Below are 20,549 nucleotides of genomic sequence, written 5' to 3'. Positions count from 1 at the left end.
TATGTGATCTTTGCTAAACCCTTGGCACAATGGACCAATAAATGGATGTGAAGGAAAGATGTGATAAAAGTGAATTCAGCAGTCAGTAACACCTCACTGTTCTGTCTTTTTATCAGAGCACTGGAGTTACACAAGGGAATTTAGCCATGACCTCATTTCAGTCTTAATATCACTCTTGCTAAACCTATCCTAGATGAGCTGACTGTCTGTGAAACTTTAAGACTGGTGGGTAGTGAGGGGAGTAGGAAAGGAGGCCAGTGGAGAAGCCAAGACTGGGAGCAGTTCAGGTAGAGTCTTGACAGAGTACTTGGGATTTCTACAGGGATGGAACTGAAAGTCTGCTAAGGAATAAAACAAAAAGTGGTAATAAAATGGTTCTGTACTGTGCTTTGTGGTAGCTTCTGAATTTTCTACATTAACTCAAAGGTAAGACAAAAGCATTTCCAAAAGGATTGTATATTCCTGCTGAAACCAGTGCTAGGTGAGAAGTCAAAGTGGGATTGAGACCTGGGAACCAATCAATTGTTGGACACCAAACTGCTGATCTTGTTCATTTCAGGCTATTTACAATCCAGAACTTAGAACAGGCAAAGGTTATAATAAAGTCTGTTGTTTCTACTCTCTAATCCTTCATTACGTGAACATTCCTACCCGCTCTGCTAATGATTCTATTCCAATACCTTCCATAGATATGTGAGCAGAACTCTAAGAAAAGCCAGTAAAAACTAAATCCAAGGGAAAGCCCAAGGTGTAACAAAGGTTGGGAATGCCAATTGAAATAGCTGTGTGCCACACTCTTTGAAAATAATTTGTCTGTTGAAACCTTAAACTTTTCTTAAGTCTGAGGAAATATAGCCTTCATTTGCATTAAAGCATTTTCAAATAGAGCAGGAATAACGACTGTGGTTGGCCCTTACCTGGTATTGGAAGCTGTGGCCATGGAAATGTACCGAGTGCAAGTCTACTTCATTGCCCATTCCCATCAGATACCAGTTGACTTCATCTCCCACATGCATCGTGAGGCCTTGCAGGTTCCCAAACATTCTTCCATTAATAGCTGGGGAAAAATACACGTTTTTATTGCCTTCCAGGATATTTAAAACCAACAGCTATTTCACAGAAAAGAGGTTTTTGAGGTTAATGTGCTGTGCTGTGCTAAGTTGCTTCAGTCATGTCCAACTCTTTGCAACCCTATGGACCATAGCCTGCCAGGCTCCTCTGTCCATAGGATTCTCCAGGCGGGAATACTGAAGTGGGTTGCCATGCCCTCCTCCAGGGGATCTTCATGACCCAGGGATCAAACCCAAGTCTCTTACGTCTTCTACATTGGCAGGTGGATTGTTTACCACTAGTGCCACTTGGGAAACCCCATTTGGTTAATATATGGGATCTTTTTTTATGTAATAGAACTTATTTCACTACAGATAAGGGAAATGGGTACTTTAAGATCAATAACACCACACTGCTTTTCTAGTCACTTAGCACCAAAAGTCTTCTTAGGTTTGAGTTTAAGAAGGAGTGAGACTTTGGAGTTGCGAGAGAAGTTGATTGATGATTTTTAATATAGCCCCCTTTTTGCTTTGAATAGAATTCTTTCACATGCAAGTGTGGCAGAAATGGTTTATTATAAAATAAAACAAATGAATAGTTTCCCAAGTAATTTTATTTGAAAGAAGAAAAGCGAAAAAGTAAGTTTTAGAATAATGTACCATACCATGCATTTTATTGCTTTCCATGAATTCCTCATTGGCTTTGTCTACTTTCTCAGGGTGATCAGAGTATGTTTTGATATTGTCATCTAAGTACCAAGATTCATTCTCATCAAAAACAAGAAACAGAAGGGAAAATTCCAGTTTCTTTATGGGATTGAATACTTTCAAATAGTGCTTCCGACAAACAATCAGTGGGCCAATTAATCCACTAAAGAGATCCTGAAACCAAGCAAAAACTTAGTTGTCTTTGAGATACAGGTTGGGATTTCAGAGAACTGGGACCTTATCCCCCGTGACCTCAGGATTTTAAGTAGAACTTAAAGTAAGTACTACTTGAAGTAGTAAATCTACTACTTAAGTCAGAGACTGATATAACTAATAGACTTTGCCCAGTGTGGTTCAGTCAAGTCAGTAACTTTCCACTTGGAGTAAATTGGAACAAGGGTGAGTCATGGGTAGGTTGTGTGGTTGATGGTGCAAGTAACAGAAATGTGTTGCAAAGGCTAAATATTGGCTCAAGTAATGAGCAGCAGTTGAATACAACCCCAAATGAACAGTGCTCGTTTGCCTATTCCATAACCTAGGCACTATGCCAGTCATTAAAAGCCAGACAGGAAACAAATCCCCTGCCTTCAGGAACTCAATCTAGTAGGGAAAACAGATGAATAGAAGAAATGGCCCACTTTCTGCAGTGGAGGTACATAAAATGATAATGAACATGGGGAAGATTGTAATGGACTCAAACTACAAGAAGTTTGGTTTGACTGGGCTTCAGTAATGCAGATTTGATCTTAAATGGCCTTTGAGCTGTACTATGTTAGGCATTTTAGATTTTGTCTTGTGGGTCATAAGTAGCCATTGAAAAATTGAACATGGAGTGGCAGTATATTTACATTTTAAACCAGTGATCCTAGTGGTAGAGTGAAGGAAGGCTTGGATGGGGAAAAGACTGGAGACCAGGAGGCCACTGCAGTAGTTGAGGAAAATTAATAGCACCTGATCTGTGCAGATAAGAAGGAATGGACAGAGCTCTGTGTTGGTGAGCAAATTGCTTAGGTGAGCCAAGGGTAAGAGTTAGATATTCTATATCCAGGGTTCTAGCTTGAACAAATGACTAGGTTTGTTTCTTGTGCTATTTATCACAACTGGGAATACAAGAAGAAAGAGCTGGATGAAGACCTCAGGTTCTGTTGTAGAGTTGCCGAGTTTCTGTGCCCGTGGAACATGCTGGTAAAGGTGTTCAATAGGCAGGTATATAGACAGGTCTGGAACTCAGAAGAGAGATTTGGACTAGAGGCTTAATTCAGCAAAAGAGTCTTGGTACATGTTCTGATTTTTAGTTGTTGAGGGCTTTTTGGCTTCAAAATATTTAATCAAACAGCAGCTTTAGCTATGCTGATTGAATGTTGACATCAGCACTTTTATTACCATGTAATAATAAAACTCTGAAATCATATACCTCAGTTCTTTGAGTTTAATATATTTACATATCAAAAGGGAAATAAGATACTGTATTAATATTTAATTCTGTGATATCCTTAATCAGCAGTTATAAGGTTGATACATTTATAACTGTAAATGTATAACCTTAAACCATAAAAAAGAAAAGCTGAAATGAATTGCAGAGCAGCTTACTTTCCTGTGATTTTTAACATAGAATTGGACCACAGGAAAACCCTAACCTCATCTTCCTTCAATTGTGTGTCTATTTTGGGAGTCTGCACAAAACACAAATGATTTAAAGTTTACCTTAACCCGATCCACAGTTGAATAGTAAACCCATGGAATACAAGGAGAATCATCCCTTCCAGCTCCAGATCTTTCTGGGATTTTCCATATGTAAGTGCGAGTTTCACCTAAATTAATCAAGTGTTAACGTATCTGGTTACATTTGATATGTGCTTGATACATGTATTTCAAGTTGTTATCAAAGCCTTGAAAAACAGTGACCCAGAAACTGGGAATGTCACAAAGTAATTCATTTAAAAAAGTAGAAGTATTCAAAGTTGTTTACAAGAATTTAGTTTTACTAGAAGGAAACATAATAACCTTCATTATCTCAAAGATGATGAAAGTCAGGAGCACACAAGATATTTGCTCTAAGATATAGAGGTAATAAATAGCAAAAAGTACAACTTAGATCACAGGCATCCCAATGCCAAGATCTGTGACTCTCTGTTACTATTTATGGCTTCTCAGAAAATAGGCAGAAGTTTCAATGTCTCCAATGATGAGAAGAATATTAAAAAGAAAATTGTTACACCTCTGACCTAAAGGATAATGAAACTAACAATTAAAAAATAATTTTTCTAAATAAACTGTTTGAATTTGAAAAATAAAGAATTTAGTTTTAAAAACACCTATAAGACACACTTTAATATCATCTTTGTTGGTTGTGAATTAACTACCTTGACACAGAAGCCACATCACAAAGTAAGAGATGAGAATATCAAAATTTGTAAAAACTTTGCAACAGAACTTTCCTTCATCTGGAGTCTGTTTTTTAAATTTATTTATTTTCTTATTGAAGGATAATTGCTTTACAGAATTTTGCTGCTTTCTGTCAAACCTCAACATGAATCAGCCATAGGTATACATATATCCCCTCCCTTTTGAAACTCTTTCCCATCTCCCTGCCCATCCCACCCCTCTAGGTTGACGTAGAGCCCCTGTTTGAGTTTCCTGAGCCAAACAGCAAATTCCCGTTGGCTATCTATTTTACATATGGTAATGTAAGCTTCCACGTTACTGTGTTTTTCTAATACACTTTTCTCTTTTCAGCTCTCAAATAAGAGTGCTAACCTCTTCCCTACCGTCTTCTCTGTGTCTGTGTTTCTGGACTGCCCTTGTGTAACTCCTTCAGTTTCACCACCACCTGCCTTTTCTCTTTTATCACCATTATCGTCAGTGATTTCAGTTTCTGGCAAGGAGTCAGCAGACCTCTTGATCTCATGGGTCACTGACCTGTCGGTGACCTCTCTTGTCTGCCCCCTTCTGTCATACCATACACTGTTCCGTTCCAACTGTGCCACACACAGGACATGACCACACCCTGGACCTTCACACTTTGAAGACAGCCAGTTGCTCCACCCTCCTATCTTACCAACATCTTTACCATCTTCCATTTGCTCTGGGCCCCTCTCCAACCTGATCTTTGCTGCCAGTCACTGCAGGGCTTCCTGCACAACTGCTCACAAGACCCTGACTTGCAGCCATGGCCACTTACTGTCCACTCTATTTATCCAGATCTCACCATTATATATTCCTGCTGTCAGAGTTTAGTTAACTGGAATCTGACAAACCTTTACTAGGGAATCAAGCAGGACGTAGGGATAATGTTAGAGGATATGGCAGACTTTTTTTCCTTTTTAGTCAAGTCCTCCATTTTACCTGCTCCTGTGTCCTCACCCTTTTGTAAGCAGAACATTTCACTGAGAATATAAAGCATAGATTCATTACCTGAACATATTGTCTTTTCATTAAACTCCTATTCTCATAAGCCAGAAAATAGCATTTTATTCTCTTCTTCCTTCCCTGCCCCAACCTGCTCTGCCATAAATGGTCAATGCTCAAACCTTGGGCTTTCCTGGACTCCACCTTTCCTAACATTCCCTAATGACCACTCTTTCAGCAGGTCCTTTTAACACCACCTTTAAAATATTGGGTTAGCCAGGCATTCTGTAAGATATTACAGAAAAACCTGAATGAAATTTTTGGCCAACCTGATAGACCCAGAATACAACTAACCACTTCAACTGCTTCTACTTGGGTCCAACTAATAACTAATTTTTTACCCAAATTATTGGGATGGTCCCCTGCTCCTACTGCTAAGTCACTTCAGTCGTGTCTGACTCTGCGACCCCATAGACGGCAGCCCACCAGGCTCCCCCGTCCCTGGGATTCTCCAGGTGAGAACACTGGAGTGGGTTGCCATTTCCTTCTCCAATGCATGAAAGTGAAATTGCTCAGTCGTGTCCAACCTTCAGTGACCCCGTGGACTGCAGCCTACCAGGCTCCTCCGTCCATGGGATTTTCCAGGCAAGAGTACTGGAGTGGGGTGCCATTGCCTTCTCCGGGATGGTCCCCTAACCAACCCTTGATTTCTACCCTTATCCCCTATGGTCACTTATTCACATACTAGCCAGACCAGTCCTTTAAAAACTATTTATCAGATCATCACTCTTCAACCTAAACCCTCACATGGGATTTCAGAATGAAATACAACATTGTAACCACGGCCTCTGAGGTCCTCCTCCCTCCTCCTGCACCTGGCTCCCTGCCCTGCCTGGATCCCATCTCCTCACATTCTGCCCCTGTTTACTCTGCCCTGGCCTCTGGCCTCCATGCTGTTCCTCAGACACACCAAGTCTACTTCCATCTCAGGACCTAGAATGCTCTCTGTCTCCAACTCCCTGTGACTCATTACTTCTCATCGTGTATGTGTCTTTACCAGTGGCACCTCCTCAAAGACCTCTTGACCAACCCCCCTGCCCCCCCTCACCTAAAATAGCACCCTTGTTATTTACTGTCTCTCATCCATCTTAATCTTTTTCATAGCACTTTCTACGACTTGATATTATATCTATATTTATTTGCTGTTTATCTTGGAAGAATATGAGGATCATGTGGGCAGAGCTTTTTATTTCTGTTTCCTTGTATTGACAAGACCAACTCTAGAGAGTATTTTTTCTCACTTGATAAATTTGAGAACTGCTAAGTTACTGAGAAATGGCCCTTTCCTTGAAGCCAACTTTCGAATGAATAGAAGAAAGTTATAGTTCTTATTAAAGAAAATGCATATTTATATATTTAATCGATTGCAGTTTTTAACTCTGAATTAAAGAGACATTTAGTAAGCCATTGGACTAAGATTTAAAGTTCCAAATGGCAGCCTCTGCCCTTAGGACCCTGTCTTTGGATAGAGGCATGGAAACAGTCAGCCACGTGGTAGGTGCTGTCCAGGATGTATTCTAGCTGAGCCTGCAGAGATCATCTCTGCTGATGCAACCTTGAGTATGTGTTCAGAACCATCAGATTCTTTTCCTTACAATTCTGTGGATTTTTAAACTTTTGGTATGTGTATACATTCACACAGATGCAACTGCCTTTGTGCCCTCTTACCACCTCCTTCACTCCCTCAAGACGCACTCATCTGGATAGCAGTTGTTTGTGGAAAGCTGTAAAGTCTACTAAAACATATCCCTCCCCCTACCATGAATACCTGGTGCAGTGGGAGTCACTGTAGAACTTTCTGTTTTCACCCCATGGGCATGTATTGAATAGGGCCTTGTGGCCATGTTTTTAAAGATAATATTAACTTTGTCTCCAACATTCGCATGAAGTTGTGGACCTGGGAAAAGTGAAAAGGAAGACTGGCTTATATACCCATCAGATTGGAAGCTCTAACTCAGGTAACTTTTTTTAAGTCATTAAGGATGTTGTTTTTGTTTTTCCCCTCCGGCTTCATGCAGTTGTACTCTTGGATTGATACCTGGTCCCTGACGATTCAGGATAAAAACACTAGTTATGGCTGTCTCTAAAGATAGAGACTATGGGTGTATCTCTAATCAAGGGTCCTAGGGGAGGTTTTAGCCTGAAATTTCCTGCAGGATAGTGGCCTAATCATAGCCATCAGCTGTGACCCTACCCTGGCCGGGAGTCATTTCTCATCATCAGAACTTCTAGCCCTTCCTGTGAATTAAGGACAGTGCTGCCTTTGAAAGGATGGGTGGGGTAGCCATCCCATTCCTGCCTTCTAGCCAATTTTAGCTTCTCTCCTGACAAAAAATTTCTGTGACCCAACAACAATGCCACTCTTCCTTGGGTGTCTTACTCCTGGGACTGAGGATAAGAAAGTCCAGGGAATTCTGTTAGTGGGTTTCGGAGTAGCTTCCCCTGCACTTGACAGTTTTCAAGAATATTCCCAAGACCAGTGTTGGAGAAGTTCTTAGACTTTCGGTCCTAAAGTGATTCCTGAAAAATTGAAGGCAACTTTCCCCTGGCTGTGTGCATCATAACACTTTTTTCCTTTTCCTTATTTGCTTGTTTATATGTATATTTCTTCTTGAGGTTAATCATTTACTTCTTAATTTTAAAAGTAAATAGCTATGATTTATTTTTGGTGGACTAGAAAAATGGAGAATTTGGTTAAGAATCTCGGTAGAAAGGGATCTCTAGCAATTTCATCAAAACTACAGGCATCAACTTGATAAACACCAAATATATATAATTCTATTAGTAAATGGGATATAATGCCATTGTTTCTGACAGAAATAAGTAATATTTTATTTTTTTTGTAATATTTTCTTATGCAATATTTTTATTAAGTATAGGCTTCTCATTGTATTAAGTAGCTTCTGTTTTTTATTTTTATAAATGAGTAAATAAAAAATTCATTTTATGAATGACATTAATATATGAACTAAGAACATTAAGCCCATAGACAGGGACTGACTCACCACACAGAGCACCATATCACCAACCCACACCTGATAAACTGGAGCTAGGACAGTACCTAGAATCCCCAGGTGTTCTTCTTCACCTTTTCTCTCCACAGGAACTTGAAATGTGCTGTCAGTGAATTGCCGATACACAACTTTCTTGTACTTGGAGCCTATGTAAAATTCTTCCTTATCTAAAAATGCATTTGAAAGACTAAACACACACACATACAATTAAGGTTAGTATTTGGCTTAAGAAAAGTGAAAGTTGAGTTTTAAATTTTGAATAAAAATAGTTTTCATTATGCTAGTTTTTAATATCACTGTCCCATTTGAACAAGAAAGAAGAAGACTAGCAATAAACAAGTGTCTCCAATAAAAAACAATAGTAAAATAAAAAACAAAATAGCCCCACCAAAAACAGGTGTCTAGCTAGTCTTTACACCTAGCTAGCAGTGGAGCCCTAGGAGTCCTGGCCCTGACTGTCACCAGCTAAAATGACCTCCAGCTACTCATTGCCTGTTGGAGCCTCCATTTCTTCACCTCTAAAATGAGGTATTCAGTGAGGTTGTCTCTAAGGTTACTTTATGGCTCTGAAATGTTATGAGTCCAGATTTCATCAGTGAAGTGTTCTCTGGTTACTGTAGTATTTTTAGACTATAGGAACAGAGTGGCCCTTTTATCCATCCATTCCCTTTATCTAAAGCTTTCACTGACTCCTAATGACTGTATATTTTGACAGTTATACCTTAATCACTGAAATAGCTATCTACTCCCTTCCATCACAAATCATACTCATAGGACTTCCCTGGTGGTCCAGTGGCTAAGACTCCATGCTTCCAAAGTAGGGAGCCCAGGTTCAATCCCTGTCCAGGGAACTAGATCCCATATGCCACAACTGAAAGATCTTGCATGCCGCAACTAAGACCCAGGGCAGCCAAATAAAAACAAACAACAAACATCCCCCAAGAAATCATACTTCTCATGGCAATCAAACTAACCAGCTAGGCATCATTTAGCTGCAAGTTACCAGTCATGTTGTACACCTCAGCTCTGAACACGTTCCACCCCAATCTCTTAAATCATATCCCCCAAGGGTTAGTGCCTGATGAGAGATGGTAAAGGGGAGAGTACTTGGCAAAGTGTAGAAGAGCTATACATAGAAGTGTCAGGTGATGTGTCTCTAAATGTATTGTTTCTGAAGCTCCAATAACCAGCCTTTATTTACACTTATTCACTGAACTCACTTTTATATTTTCATAGTGTACATGTTATTGGTAGTTTTGAACCATATTTTCCTGTAAGTTCTTGTAGGGCAGAGACCATATCTGCTCTAGTGCCCTCAAGAATTTAAAATATGCTTCCATACATAATAGTTTGAAAAATATGAAGTAACTGATTACTAGACTCATAATAAAATCTTTGGAAGAAACATAAGCAACAAATGGTTAGTAAAGAAAATTATTTTAGCTCTGAATGTAGGCATTAATTTTGGTTTAAGTTTGAAAACAATGACAGGAGTATGCAGGTATGAGAAGACAGTCTAACAGAAAAGAGAGTAAGATGAATGACTACAAAGAATCAAAGGAGATCAATGGAAATTTTTCTGAGAGATAGTTGAGAGAAGCAGAAATGAATGAGGAAGGGCCCCTAGAAAGCATTTTGTTGCTATTTTGTTGTTATTGTGTAATGCAATTGTTCATTGCTTCTTAACTTAGCATAATTCTTACTTCTCTGAAAGAAAAAGCTAAAAAATAATTGGGAGTCAGAGTCTAGAGAATTACTTTTGTTCCTGTAAATGATGCAGCTCCTTTTCCCATTTCCTACTTGGGGAATAATCCCATTCCACCTCCACCGCTGCGATGTAGTAGGTCCTTTCTCCCAGGTAGAGGTATAAATCTTCGGACCTCTGGCTGCACTGGCTCACAGTGTACTTTTGTTTCATGCCACCTGTGTAGTGGTCAGTTGTGAGGCATTCCACATCAAAAGTCCCTGGAATGGTAAATAAAAAGGCAGGTCATCTCCTGTGAGTATTTTTGACTGCTTTCCCTCATCTGTCATCAGCTCCTTCCCCTGCCCTATTTTTCTTCTTAGTACTTATAACCACTTGATATATATATGTGTGTGTGTGTGTGTATGTTAATATACTTGCTTATTGTCTGTCTCCCTGCATTAGAATTTCAGCTCCATGAAAGCAGACACCTTTATCTCTTTTGTTAAATGTTGTATTTACATTTGTCTAATAAAGGAAAAGGTGACATAGGACCTGTCTTGCATTTTAGTGGCATTTGATGAACCAAATAAAGCCTGAGGCAAGTTAGCATATTTTCATGTTTGGGTAAAATTCTCTTTTCTTTTAGTTTTTTATTTTATTCATTCAGAGACACTTCTATCCGTATCTCTGAATTTGCATATCTATAGTTCTAATATAGGATATTCAATTGTAGATGACTAATAAGCCGACAAGCCTAATCATACAACGTTCTTAGTAGAAGAGTCTTCTACTAAGATTAATGGGCTTTCTGCAACCTGTTTGCTACTAACAATACCCCATCTTTTCACAAACACACCTAAACCTGCTCTCAGTAGGCTGAGGGCGAGGGCCTAATGACTGACTCCAGGATATCAGTGCTTCGAGTAACATTTTTCAATAATTCCGAGAAGAAATTTTCCAGAAATATTTAAAATAGAAAATGTGTTATAAGCTTTATCATCTTGCAGCACAAGTTTGAGGAGATTTTGTCATTTTAAGATAGAAATGGGAAGGGACATAACACAAACCCATGAGTCAAGAAAGCAGAAATCCAACTTCACATCCCAATTTCCTTGCATATTTTGATATTTGGCCAAAAGAGGGATGAAGGAATAGAACGTCTGGTCTTTCAAATCCAGTTGTCTTGAATGAATGGCCTCACCAAGACTTGCTCAACCTGCCCTCTACGTTTAAGACCCATTGCCCCATCAACAAGAATTAGGAATTAGTCACATTTCAGGACATAGACTACATATGCCAGATTGTATGGAAAGGAGCATACCTAATTTCTTTTCTGTACTTTTCCTTCTTGAGGCTTATCCTTTCAGTTTCTTAGTTATCCCACCTAACCCCATAAAACCAAAACACTCCCAGCTTCTCTCTGACTCCATAGTCTCCAACTTCTTATTTGAAAGAATAACATTTCTTATGAATCTGACCCTTCACCCCTGTGTTTTCCTTTTGGCCCTCCCTAGAGCAACTTCACTTTCACTTTTCACTTTCATGCATTGGAGAAGGAAATGGCAACCCACTCCCGTGTTCTTGCCTGGAGAATCCCAGGGACAGGGGAGCCTGGTGGGCTGCCGTCTATGGGGTCGCACAGAGTCGGACACGACTGAAGCGACTCAGCAGCAGTAGCAGCAGCAGCAATAAGCCAACACTACATCTAGGATGGCTTCCCCGGTGGTGCAGTGGTGGCCTTTCCTCTCCAATGCACAAGAGGCAGGTTTGATCCTGGGCTGGGAAGATTCCCTGAAGAAGGAAATGGCGACCCACTCCAATATTCTTGCCTGTGAAATCCCATGGACAGAGGAGCCTTACACGCTACGGTCCATGGGGTTGCAAAGAGCTGGACACGACTGAGCACACACACACACGTAGGATACAGAGACATGACACAGAGTTTAGATGCAGCGCCTTTATGGGACACATTTCCTTTCTAGTCTGATTTGCCAGCTATCTTTAAAGGCACATAATTGAAAAGGAGACCATCTTGAGGGTTTGACTGGGTGGAAATGGGCTTCCCAGGTGTTGCTAGTGGTAAAGAACCCGCCTGCCAGTGCAGGTTAGACATAAGATACACCCGTTCGACCCCTGGGTGGGGAAGATCCCCGGAGAAGTGAATGTCTATCCACTCCCGCATTCTTGCCTGGAGACTCCCATGGACAGAGGAGCCTGATGGGCTCCAGCTCATGGGGTCACAGAGTCAGATATGACTGAGTGACTGAGCACCAGTGGGAGAAACCTCAGTCCTCTTTTGTCACTCCCTTCTCTCCCCACCACAAAAACAGAAAATGGACCTACCTGGCAAATACTTAGTTGACAGTAATCAAGTAAAGAAAGGGTAGTTAGGAGGCTTGGGGAAGGGATGAGCTAACATCCAACACAGCATTTTGAACCAAAACTACACAAGTAGACCCAACAGAAATTTGCCTTGACATTAACGGAATTCACCTGCAGTATCTGGCTTCATGAAGAGACTCAAACTTGTTTGAGGGAAGAGGTTTGCTGTGTCTCTCCTTTCTCCTCTTGACAGGAAAGTGTTTCCTGAGAAGTATATCCCATGTATATCGACCTCATTTCCAGCACTGAATAAGTACCACATGACCGAATCTCCTTGGCACATACTGAGACCAGGCTGATTCCCATACATGAATCCATTCATGGCTATAAAAGTTGGAAAATGATATTTTGAAACTGGTTTAATCATATGTCCTACTTCATGACAACCTCTCGGACTTTCCAGAGCCAACTGGGTTTATTTAATTTTTAAAAGACCCATTTGGGCCTGCCCACCCCTTTACATGTCAACAATGTCTCTAGAACTTCCTGCTGAACTCAACACTTCCAGGCAAGCCCTGGGTGGAAGACATAGAGCTGAATGCATGGTTCTTCTTCTTTTTTTAAATATTTATTTGGCTGTGTAGGGTCTTACTTACGGACTGTTCATTGTGTCACGCAGGATCTTTCGATGCAGCCCACAGACTCTCTAGTTGTGGCACATGGGCTGTGTAGCTGAGGTGCATGGGCTCAGCAGTTGTAGTGCGAGAGTTTAGTTGCTCTGCAGCACGTGGGATCTTAGTTTTGCGATCAGGCGTAGAACCCATGTCCTCTGCGTTGCAAGGAGGATTCTTAACCACTGGACTACCAGGGAAGTCTCGTGAATGCTGGGTTCTTAAAGTTCTGGGCCCTGGGAATCTCACTGTTCTCAGTGAGTCATTTTTCAGTTCTCCCAAGGGCCATATTTGTGAGCACCCAAATGGATGAATAATAACAGTTCTTCCTAGGCACTGTAGACTGCGAATGTGTTTGTTGCCCTAGATGGAAAATTCTCTGATTCATCTTGAATAACAGGGAAGAGTATGTGCAGGAAGTTTCCTCTCATTGCTCTTTTTAATAGATAATATTCTTGACTCCTCCAAAATGCAAAATAAAGATTGTTATGGGTAGTGTGACTATTATCAATCCAATTTGGAAAACAACATCAGTTTGTATGGGGCTTCCCAGGTGGCACAGTGGCAAAGAATCCACCTCCCAGTGCAGATGTAGGGGACACAGATTCGATCCCTGAGTTAGGAAGATCTCCTGGAGGAGGAAATGGCAACCCACACCAGTATTCTTGCCTGGGAAATCCCAGGGACAGAGGAGCCTGACTGGCTACAGTCCATGGGGTCCCAAAGAGTCGGACATGACTTACCATAAAAAGGAGTTCAAAGAGGAGGAGTTCAGTTTGTAATACAAATTTACTTTTTTTTTTTCTTCTAGTTACAATGATTTTCACATGTTGTGCATTAGTAGTGTGGATATTTTGAACAATTAGTTCACTATCTCTAAACTCTAACTGCATTTTAGAATTATACTGGGAGCTAAAAAGTAAATCTGATGCTGTTTCAGTGAAATAAAAATATCTGTAGATTGTGCTGAGCATTTAAAAAACAGTTTTAATAGTTTTTGGGTGTTTTTTTTTTTTTTTTTTAACTCTCAGGGGATTCTTATGGGTAGTCAAAGATGAGAATCATTTAAGTTTATTCAGAGTAGAAACCAAAAAGAAGCCTGTCTTTATTAAGCCACAGATAAGAAAAGTATCTAATCTAGTAACTCTCAAATTTAAGCATACATCAGAATAACAGAGAGGATTTGTTAAACACAAGTTTCAAGCCCTACACCTAAAGTTTCTGATTCAGTAGGTTGGGATTGGAGTCCAAGAATCTGGATTTCTAATAAGTCCTGGGTGATGCTGAAACATCTGACCTAGGGACTACATTTTAAGGACTATGAATCTTATTGGAAGAAAAGTTATGACCAACCTAGACAGCACTTTAAAAAGCAGAGACATTACTTTGCCAACAAAGGTCCATCTAGTCAAAGCTGTGGTTTTTCCAGTAGTCAGGTATGGATGTGAGAGTTGAACTGTAAACAAAGCTGAGCGCCAAAGAATTGATGCTTTTGAACTGTGGTGTTGGAGAAGACTCTTGAGAGTCCCTTGGACTGCAAGGAGATCCAACCAGTCCATCCTAAAGGAGATCAGTCCTGGGTGTTCATTGGAAGGACTGATGCTGAAGCTGAAACTTCAATACTTTGTCCACCTGATGCGAAGAGCTGACTCATTTGAAAAGACCCTGAGGCTGGGAAAGATTGAACGCAGGAGGAGAAGGGGACAACAGAGGATGAGATGATTGGATGGCATCACCGACTCAATGGACATGAGTTTGGGTAAACTCTGGGAGTTGGTGATGGACAGGGTGGCCTCACATGCTGCAGTCCATGGGGTTGCAAAGAGTTGGACATGACTGAGCAACTGAACTGATCTAATTGGCATATATTATATGTTTTATTATTCTGAGTTAAGTGAAACTAAGATTCAGTTGACTGATATATAAAATAATTAACAGTATTACCCTTAGAGCACTATGGTATTTAATCATTTATTAAAGCAATCAGTGGGCAAAGCTATTAGTATCAGCTTAATTAAAAGCATTACATGTGCAGTGCTGAAATAGCCTGATATTGGTGGATGATGCAGTACTTACAGTGCATCTTATTAGATTCCTGAAAATCTTCATTTTCCTTGTCCACCTGATCAGGTGCTGTTGTAAACATTTTAATATTATCATCCAGGAGTAGACTCTCATTCTCATCAAACACTGTAGGAAACAAATAGAACTCCTTGTCTACGTCTTTCTGAAAATCAAAATAAAGAACAATGAGGTGAAGACAGAATGAGTAAAGCAGAAACACTTCCATATACACAATACTATTTATGGATAAACCTGCTAAAGGAAGGACAAGAACTGAAGTTTCCATTCCACTTTGTAAATGGAACTCACAAAATACTCCTGTTGACCACCAGAGTTTTTTTATTTGTATTGGAGTATAGTTGCTTTACAATGTTGTGTTAGTTTCTGCTGAACAGCAAAGTAAACAAGCCATACAGATACATATATCACCCCCTTTTTGTGAGTTCCTTCCCGTTTAAGTCCCCACAGAGCATTGAATAGAGTTTCCTGTGCTATATAATAAGTTCTCATTGGTTATCTATTTTATACATAGTAACGTATATATGTCAATCCCTGTCTCCCAGTTCATCCCATCTCCCTTCCCCTCTTTGATGTCGGTACATCTGTGTCTTTCTTTCTCCTTTTCAAATAGTTCATCTGTACCATTTTTCTAGGTTACACATATATGCTTAATATATGATATTTGTTTTTCTCTTTCTGACTTGCATCACTCTGTATGACAGTCTCTATTGAGGTCCATCCACATTGCTGACTGATACCTGCGTAGTGGATTTTTAGTTCAACACAATAATCTAAGCCTCTTTCTGCACCTAAAAGTTCTGACACTCTTCATTCCACTTGAACTTGCCTCTCAAAATTGTTAAAAAGGGGAGGGGTGATATGTACTTGTGCTATAAATTAGAGAACGTGTTATCCATAGTCATGAAAGCTTGAAAAATTCCTGTAAGACAGAGCAGGTGGAAGCAGATACATCTTAAGAGAAGAAGTAGCCTGCAAGTGATTTGGAGCAACAATTCACACATTCTAGACATTCTCCCCTCCCCTCCCTGTCCCTGGTGAAAAGTAAGGAAGTGGAAATGCTATCTGTAATAATTCAGTAGTTGATCAGAAGGCAATTGGACTGGGGAATCAAAGCATATGAGTCCCCAAGAACAAGTACTTTCTTAAAGAAGAGAAAACTTGAGGGATTAATGGCATATCTTTTCCCTGAGATCATTTTTGCAGATGAAAAAAACATGATTATCAAACTTTAAAAATCTAAGATTAGACCCTGTAAAAAAACTGAATTATTAATAGTGATGCAGATGGTCTTAAGAAAGCTCCCGTAAGTCAGAAGAAAAGATTTAAAGATGAAAAATATGCACATAGTAATTATTTGAGAGAAGTTATTACCTAATAGTAATAAATAATAGTGGAAATGTTCACCACTATAAAAGGGAAAGACTACTCAGATCCAAAAACTTCACTGAAAGCAAGACAAAATTAGTAATATAGACCTATACCTAAAAATATCCTGCTAAAATTTTTGGATTTCAGAGATAGACAAATTTCTAGAATAATCCATTTTAAAAGTTATGAACATCAGGCTTCTCTAGAACAATAAATGTCAGAGTAAGATGGAGTAGCAAGTACTGTTTTGAGGGGAAAAGATTATGATAGAAAAACTTGACACCAAGCAAAGAACAACAAAGTGACATTTTCAGATGTGTCAGGATTCCAGAAGGGAGCTGCTATAATCTCTTACATGCTGACCTACAGAGAAAACTTCTCTGTAGTTTCTTCAGAGAATAAACTTCTCTGAAAACAGAGAAAAGTTTACAAGTCATATTTCCTAATTATAAGGCAATAAAACTGAAAATTACTCATAAAGGACAAAGAGTTTAAAAAGTAAAAGATCATATTTGGTTCAAGTAACTCTTAGATCAAAGAAGAAACAAAAATGAATTTCTAAGAATTTAATAAGTAATGTCTATGAGAATACTATAAGTCATAATGTATGGAATATAATTAAACATAAACTGAGAGTCTGAAATGTTTTATTTTAAGCAAAACCAAATAAAAATGTATGTTTTTTGATGCTTTAAGGTGTGGTAATTGTATTGAATGCATTTTCAAAGGAATCTTTCTCTTTTAAAGATGTATATTGCAATATTTATTTTAGAGATAAAAACAATGGTTAGATTAAGTATTTCTATTTCTAGATCAGAGGGTCATTTTCCCATTTCTAAAAAATATTTATGGATGTGTGAGCAGTGTTATTTCTTACATGTTATACAAATAATTGAAGGTTAATTAGCAGTATAACTAAATAGTAATATGCCAGTCTCCTTCAGACAAATATAAAAAATATTTAAAGCAATATTTTCCTCAGTGAATCTTAACTGACTTATTATCATTAGTCTTAGTGAAGTCGCTCAGTCATGTCCGACTCTTTGCGACACCATGGACTGTAGCCTACCAGGCTCCTCTGCCCATGGGATTTTCCAGGCAACAGTCCTGGAGTGGATTGCCATTTCCTTCTCCAGGGGATCTTCCCAACCCAGGGATCGAACCCAGGTCTCCTGCATTGTAGACAGACACTTAGGTGATTTTTTAAAATGTGTGTGTTGAATTGTATCATAAAAGACTTTGGATTCCAAGGAAAATCTTGTTTCCAACTCATTTTGAAGCAATCCTGTTAGTCAGAGAGTCTCCACACAATACAGATAGATATAAGCCTAAGAAAAAATTGTAACAAATATTATGTGTGGAACCCTTGGGCTTCCCTGGAGGCTCAGTGGTAAAGAATCTGCTGCCAATGCAGGAGATGTAGGTTTGATCCCTGGGTAGAGAAGAACCCCTGGAGAGTACGGCAACCCACTCCAGTATTCTTGCCTGGAGAATCCCATGGACAGAGGAGCCTGGTGAGCTACAGTCCTTGGGGTCACAAAGAGCCAGACATGACTAAAGCTACTGAGCATGCATGCATGCACGTGGAACCCTCACTGCCTCAAACCGCAGAATCTTCCTTATAATAATGATAATTCAAAGGGATTTGAAAATCATTTTCATTTTCCCTCATTGGACTTACCAGTCTCCCATTTGCAAGTAAAGTTCCATTCCGGCATATTTTCATTGGCCCGATAAGCCCAGTAAATATATCTTTGGTGGGATCCACAGCAGAATAATACATCTTAGCTAGACAGACAGGATCCTTGTAGGTGGGTCCCACTTCCCTGGGGACAGTCCACTCATAGGTGAATGTTCCTTTGGGTGCCACATGGGAGCCTGAAGGAGGAGGCCCACCTATAAGAAAGGTCACATGGGGGAGGTTAAGTTTGCTTTCTGATGTGGTCATTTGAGCCATGGAGTAGACTGGGTTTAGTCTAGGACAACCCACTTTTGTGCTCCTTTATAAATTAGACTAGAATCCTACTTGTTCACTGGTGTCAGGTCACAAATAAGTATGATTTCCCCCAGGAAGTCTTCTCTACACCTCTGTCTGAGATTGGTGCCTGCTATGGTCTGAATGTTTATGTTTCTCCAAAATTCATATATGGGAATCCTAATGTCCAATATGATAGTATTTGAGGTGAGAGGTGATTAGGTTATGAGAGTAGAGCCTTTCTGAATGGGGTTATTGCCCTTACAAAAGAGATCCCACAAAACTCCCTAGCCTCTTCCTACATGTGAGGATATAAGAAATCAAAGACCCAGAAGAGTGTCTTCATTGGCTAGCCTTGACCTACAAAAATACCTAAATACTTCCATATAGTGGAATATTTTGTATCATTAAAATTATACCTATAAAATATTTATAATGTTAAGAAACCAAACCCTGGGTACAAAATTATAGCAATAAGTATATTTATATACTAGGGCTTCCCTGCTGGCTCAGACTATAGACACTCCACCTGCAAAGCAGGAGACATGGGTTTAATCCCTGGGTCAGGAAGACCCCCTGGAGAAGGGAATGGCTTCCCACTCCATTATTCTTGCCTTGAAAACCCCATGGACAGAGGAGCTTGGGTCAGGGAGGGCTACAGTCCATGGGGTCACAGAGTCAGACATGACTGAATGACTAACACTTTCACTTTTTCATATTTAAATACTATGATATCAAAATATTATGTGCACAGATGGAAGAGTGAAGGATTTATACAAAAATATAATAGTGGTTGGCTATAGAACTATGGATATAATGTTTGGCTACAAATTTTATATTTTTAAAACATTCTAAAATGTACATCTAATCTTATAACTATAAGAATATTTTTTCAAATTTAGCAGTTACCCAAATAGAACTCTGGAAATGTGTAATTGATACAATCCAAGTAAGTTACTTTCAGTATTGTCAATAATCACCCGATTAAGATAGGACAGAATTCTACAAACCAACTGCAAATGGTAGGAGAGGAGATTGACTTGCTTCCTGGCATGATGCCTGAGGATGGTATATGAGAAGATTGCTCAGAAGTTCCTGACTTTGGTTTTTTCAGGGCCGTTTTCCTGAGGTGACCAGCACAGTGGGTTATAAACATTATTGCTTGATTACCAAACATTGTACTCACTTCCACTTGGTGAATAGTATGTGCCCTCATTTTTCTTATCAACTCTCACTCCAATGGGCTCAATACTGAGGGGATGTGCTGCTTTGTTATGGAAGGTGACTCTGATGGTGTCTCCCACCTCTGCAGAAATGACAGGACCTGGGGATAAAGAGAGAATTATTATCCTCCCTGATATCTAACCTACAGAATACATAAGACAGTTGATTCCTCTGTCTTGTACTCTAAAAAGAACCTCTGGAAGCAACATGCTTATTGTGGCAAATGGAAAGCTTGGTTTTTTTAAAGTCCATTATAATTTGACATGGGGAGTCTGGAAAGAGATGAGAAGGGTTTTTTGAGTTAACTTCAAGTAATGAAATGTGTTACCACGTTTAACCAAGTCAGTTCACAAGCTTCACACATCTATAAAACTACTCAGTACCTGCATCTCCTCATCCTAGTTTACTGTGGACCAGACGTGTGCTATTTGGTCCCAAGAGCCAAGTTCAGTTCAATTCAGTTCAGTCGCTCAGTCATGTCCGACTCTTGGAGACCCCATAAATCGCAGCATGCCAGGCCTCCCTTCCATCAACCAACTCCCGGAGTTCACTCAAACTCATGTCCATAGAGTCGGAGATGCCATCCAGCCATCTCATCCTCTGTCGTCCCCTTCTCCTCCTGCCCCCAATCCCTCACAGCATCAGGGTCTTTTCCAATGAGTCAACTCTTTGCATCAGGTGGCCAAAGTACTGGAGTTTCAGCTTTAGCATCAGTCCTTCCAAAGAACACCCAGGACTGATCTCCTTTAGAATGGACTGGTTGGATCTCCTTGCAGTCCAAGGGACTCTCAAGAGTCTTCTCCAACACCACAGTTCAAAAGCATCAATTCTTTGACACTCAGCTTTCTTCACAGTCTAACTTTCACATCCATACATGACCACTGGAAAAACCATAGCCTTGACTAGACGGACCTCTAAGAGAATGCCATAAACATTGACCACCCAAAGGGGGTAAGTTAAATTTGTCTTGGCTGTGAAAAGCAACACTGTTGTGTATTTTCCATCACCAAAATTAATATTATTACTAAAAAAAGAATA

The 20,549-nt window shown here is 39.7% G+C and overlaps 1 protein-coding gene across 3 annotated transcripts in view; it reads right to left on the bottom strand.

Annotated features, from left to right (window-relative positions):
* LOC113893985 (ceruloplasmin) overlaps positions 1–20,549 on the bottom strand; it is a 60,342-nt gene that overhangs the window by 18,384 nt on the left and 21,409 nt on the right. For all 3 annotated transcript variants that reach the window (XM_027543717.1, XM_027543726.1, XM_027543731.1), the window contains 10 exons: positions 19,474–19,611; positions 17,994–18,208; positions 14,936–15,086; positions 12,360–12,572; positions 9,937–10,144; positions 8,227–8,366; positions 6,934–7,062; positions 3,462–3,568; positions 1,715–1,931; positions 918–1,057 (listed from right to left, as the gene is read on the bottom strand). In XM_027543717.1, coding sequence (XP_027399518.1) covers positions 918–1,057; positions 1,715–1,931; positions 3,462–3,568; positions 6,934–7,062; positions 8,227–8,366; positions 9,937–10,144; positions 12,360–12,572; positions 14,936–15,086; positions 17,994–18,208; positions 19,474–19,611 — 1,658 coding nt within the window. The remainder of the gene's footprint in view (positions 1–917; positions 1,058–1,714; positions 1,932–3,461; positions 3,569–6,933; positions 7,063–8,226; positions 8,367–9,936; positions 10,145–12,359; positions 12,573–14,935; positions 15,087–17,993; positions 18,209–19,473; positions 19,612–20,549) is intronic.

Source organism: Bos indicus x Bos taurus, chromosome 1, assembly GCF_003369695.1.
Source record: "Bos indicus x Bos taurus breed Angus x Brahman F1 hybrid chromosome 1, Bos_hybrid_MaternalHap_v2.0, whole genome shotgun sequence".
NCBI lineage: Eukaryota > Metazoa > Chordata > Mammalia > Artiodactyla > Bovidae > Bos > Bos indicus x Bos taurus.
This window is presented reverse-complemented; position numbering and strand designations above follow the sequence as displayed.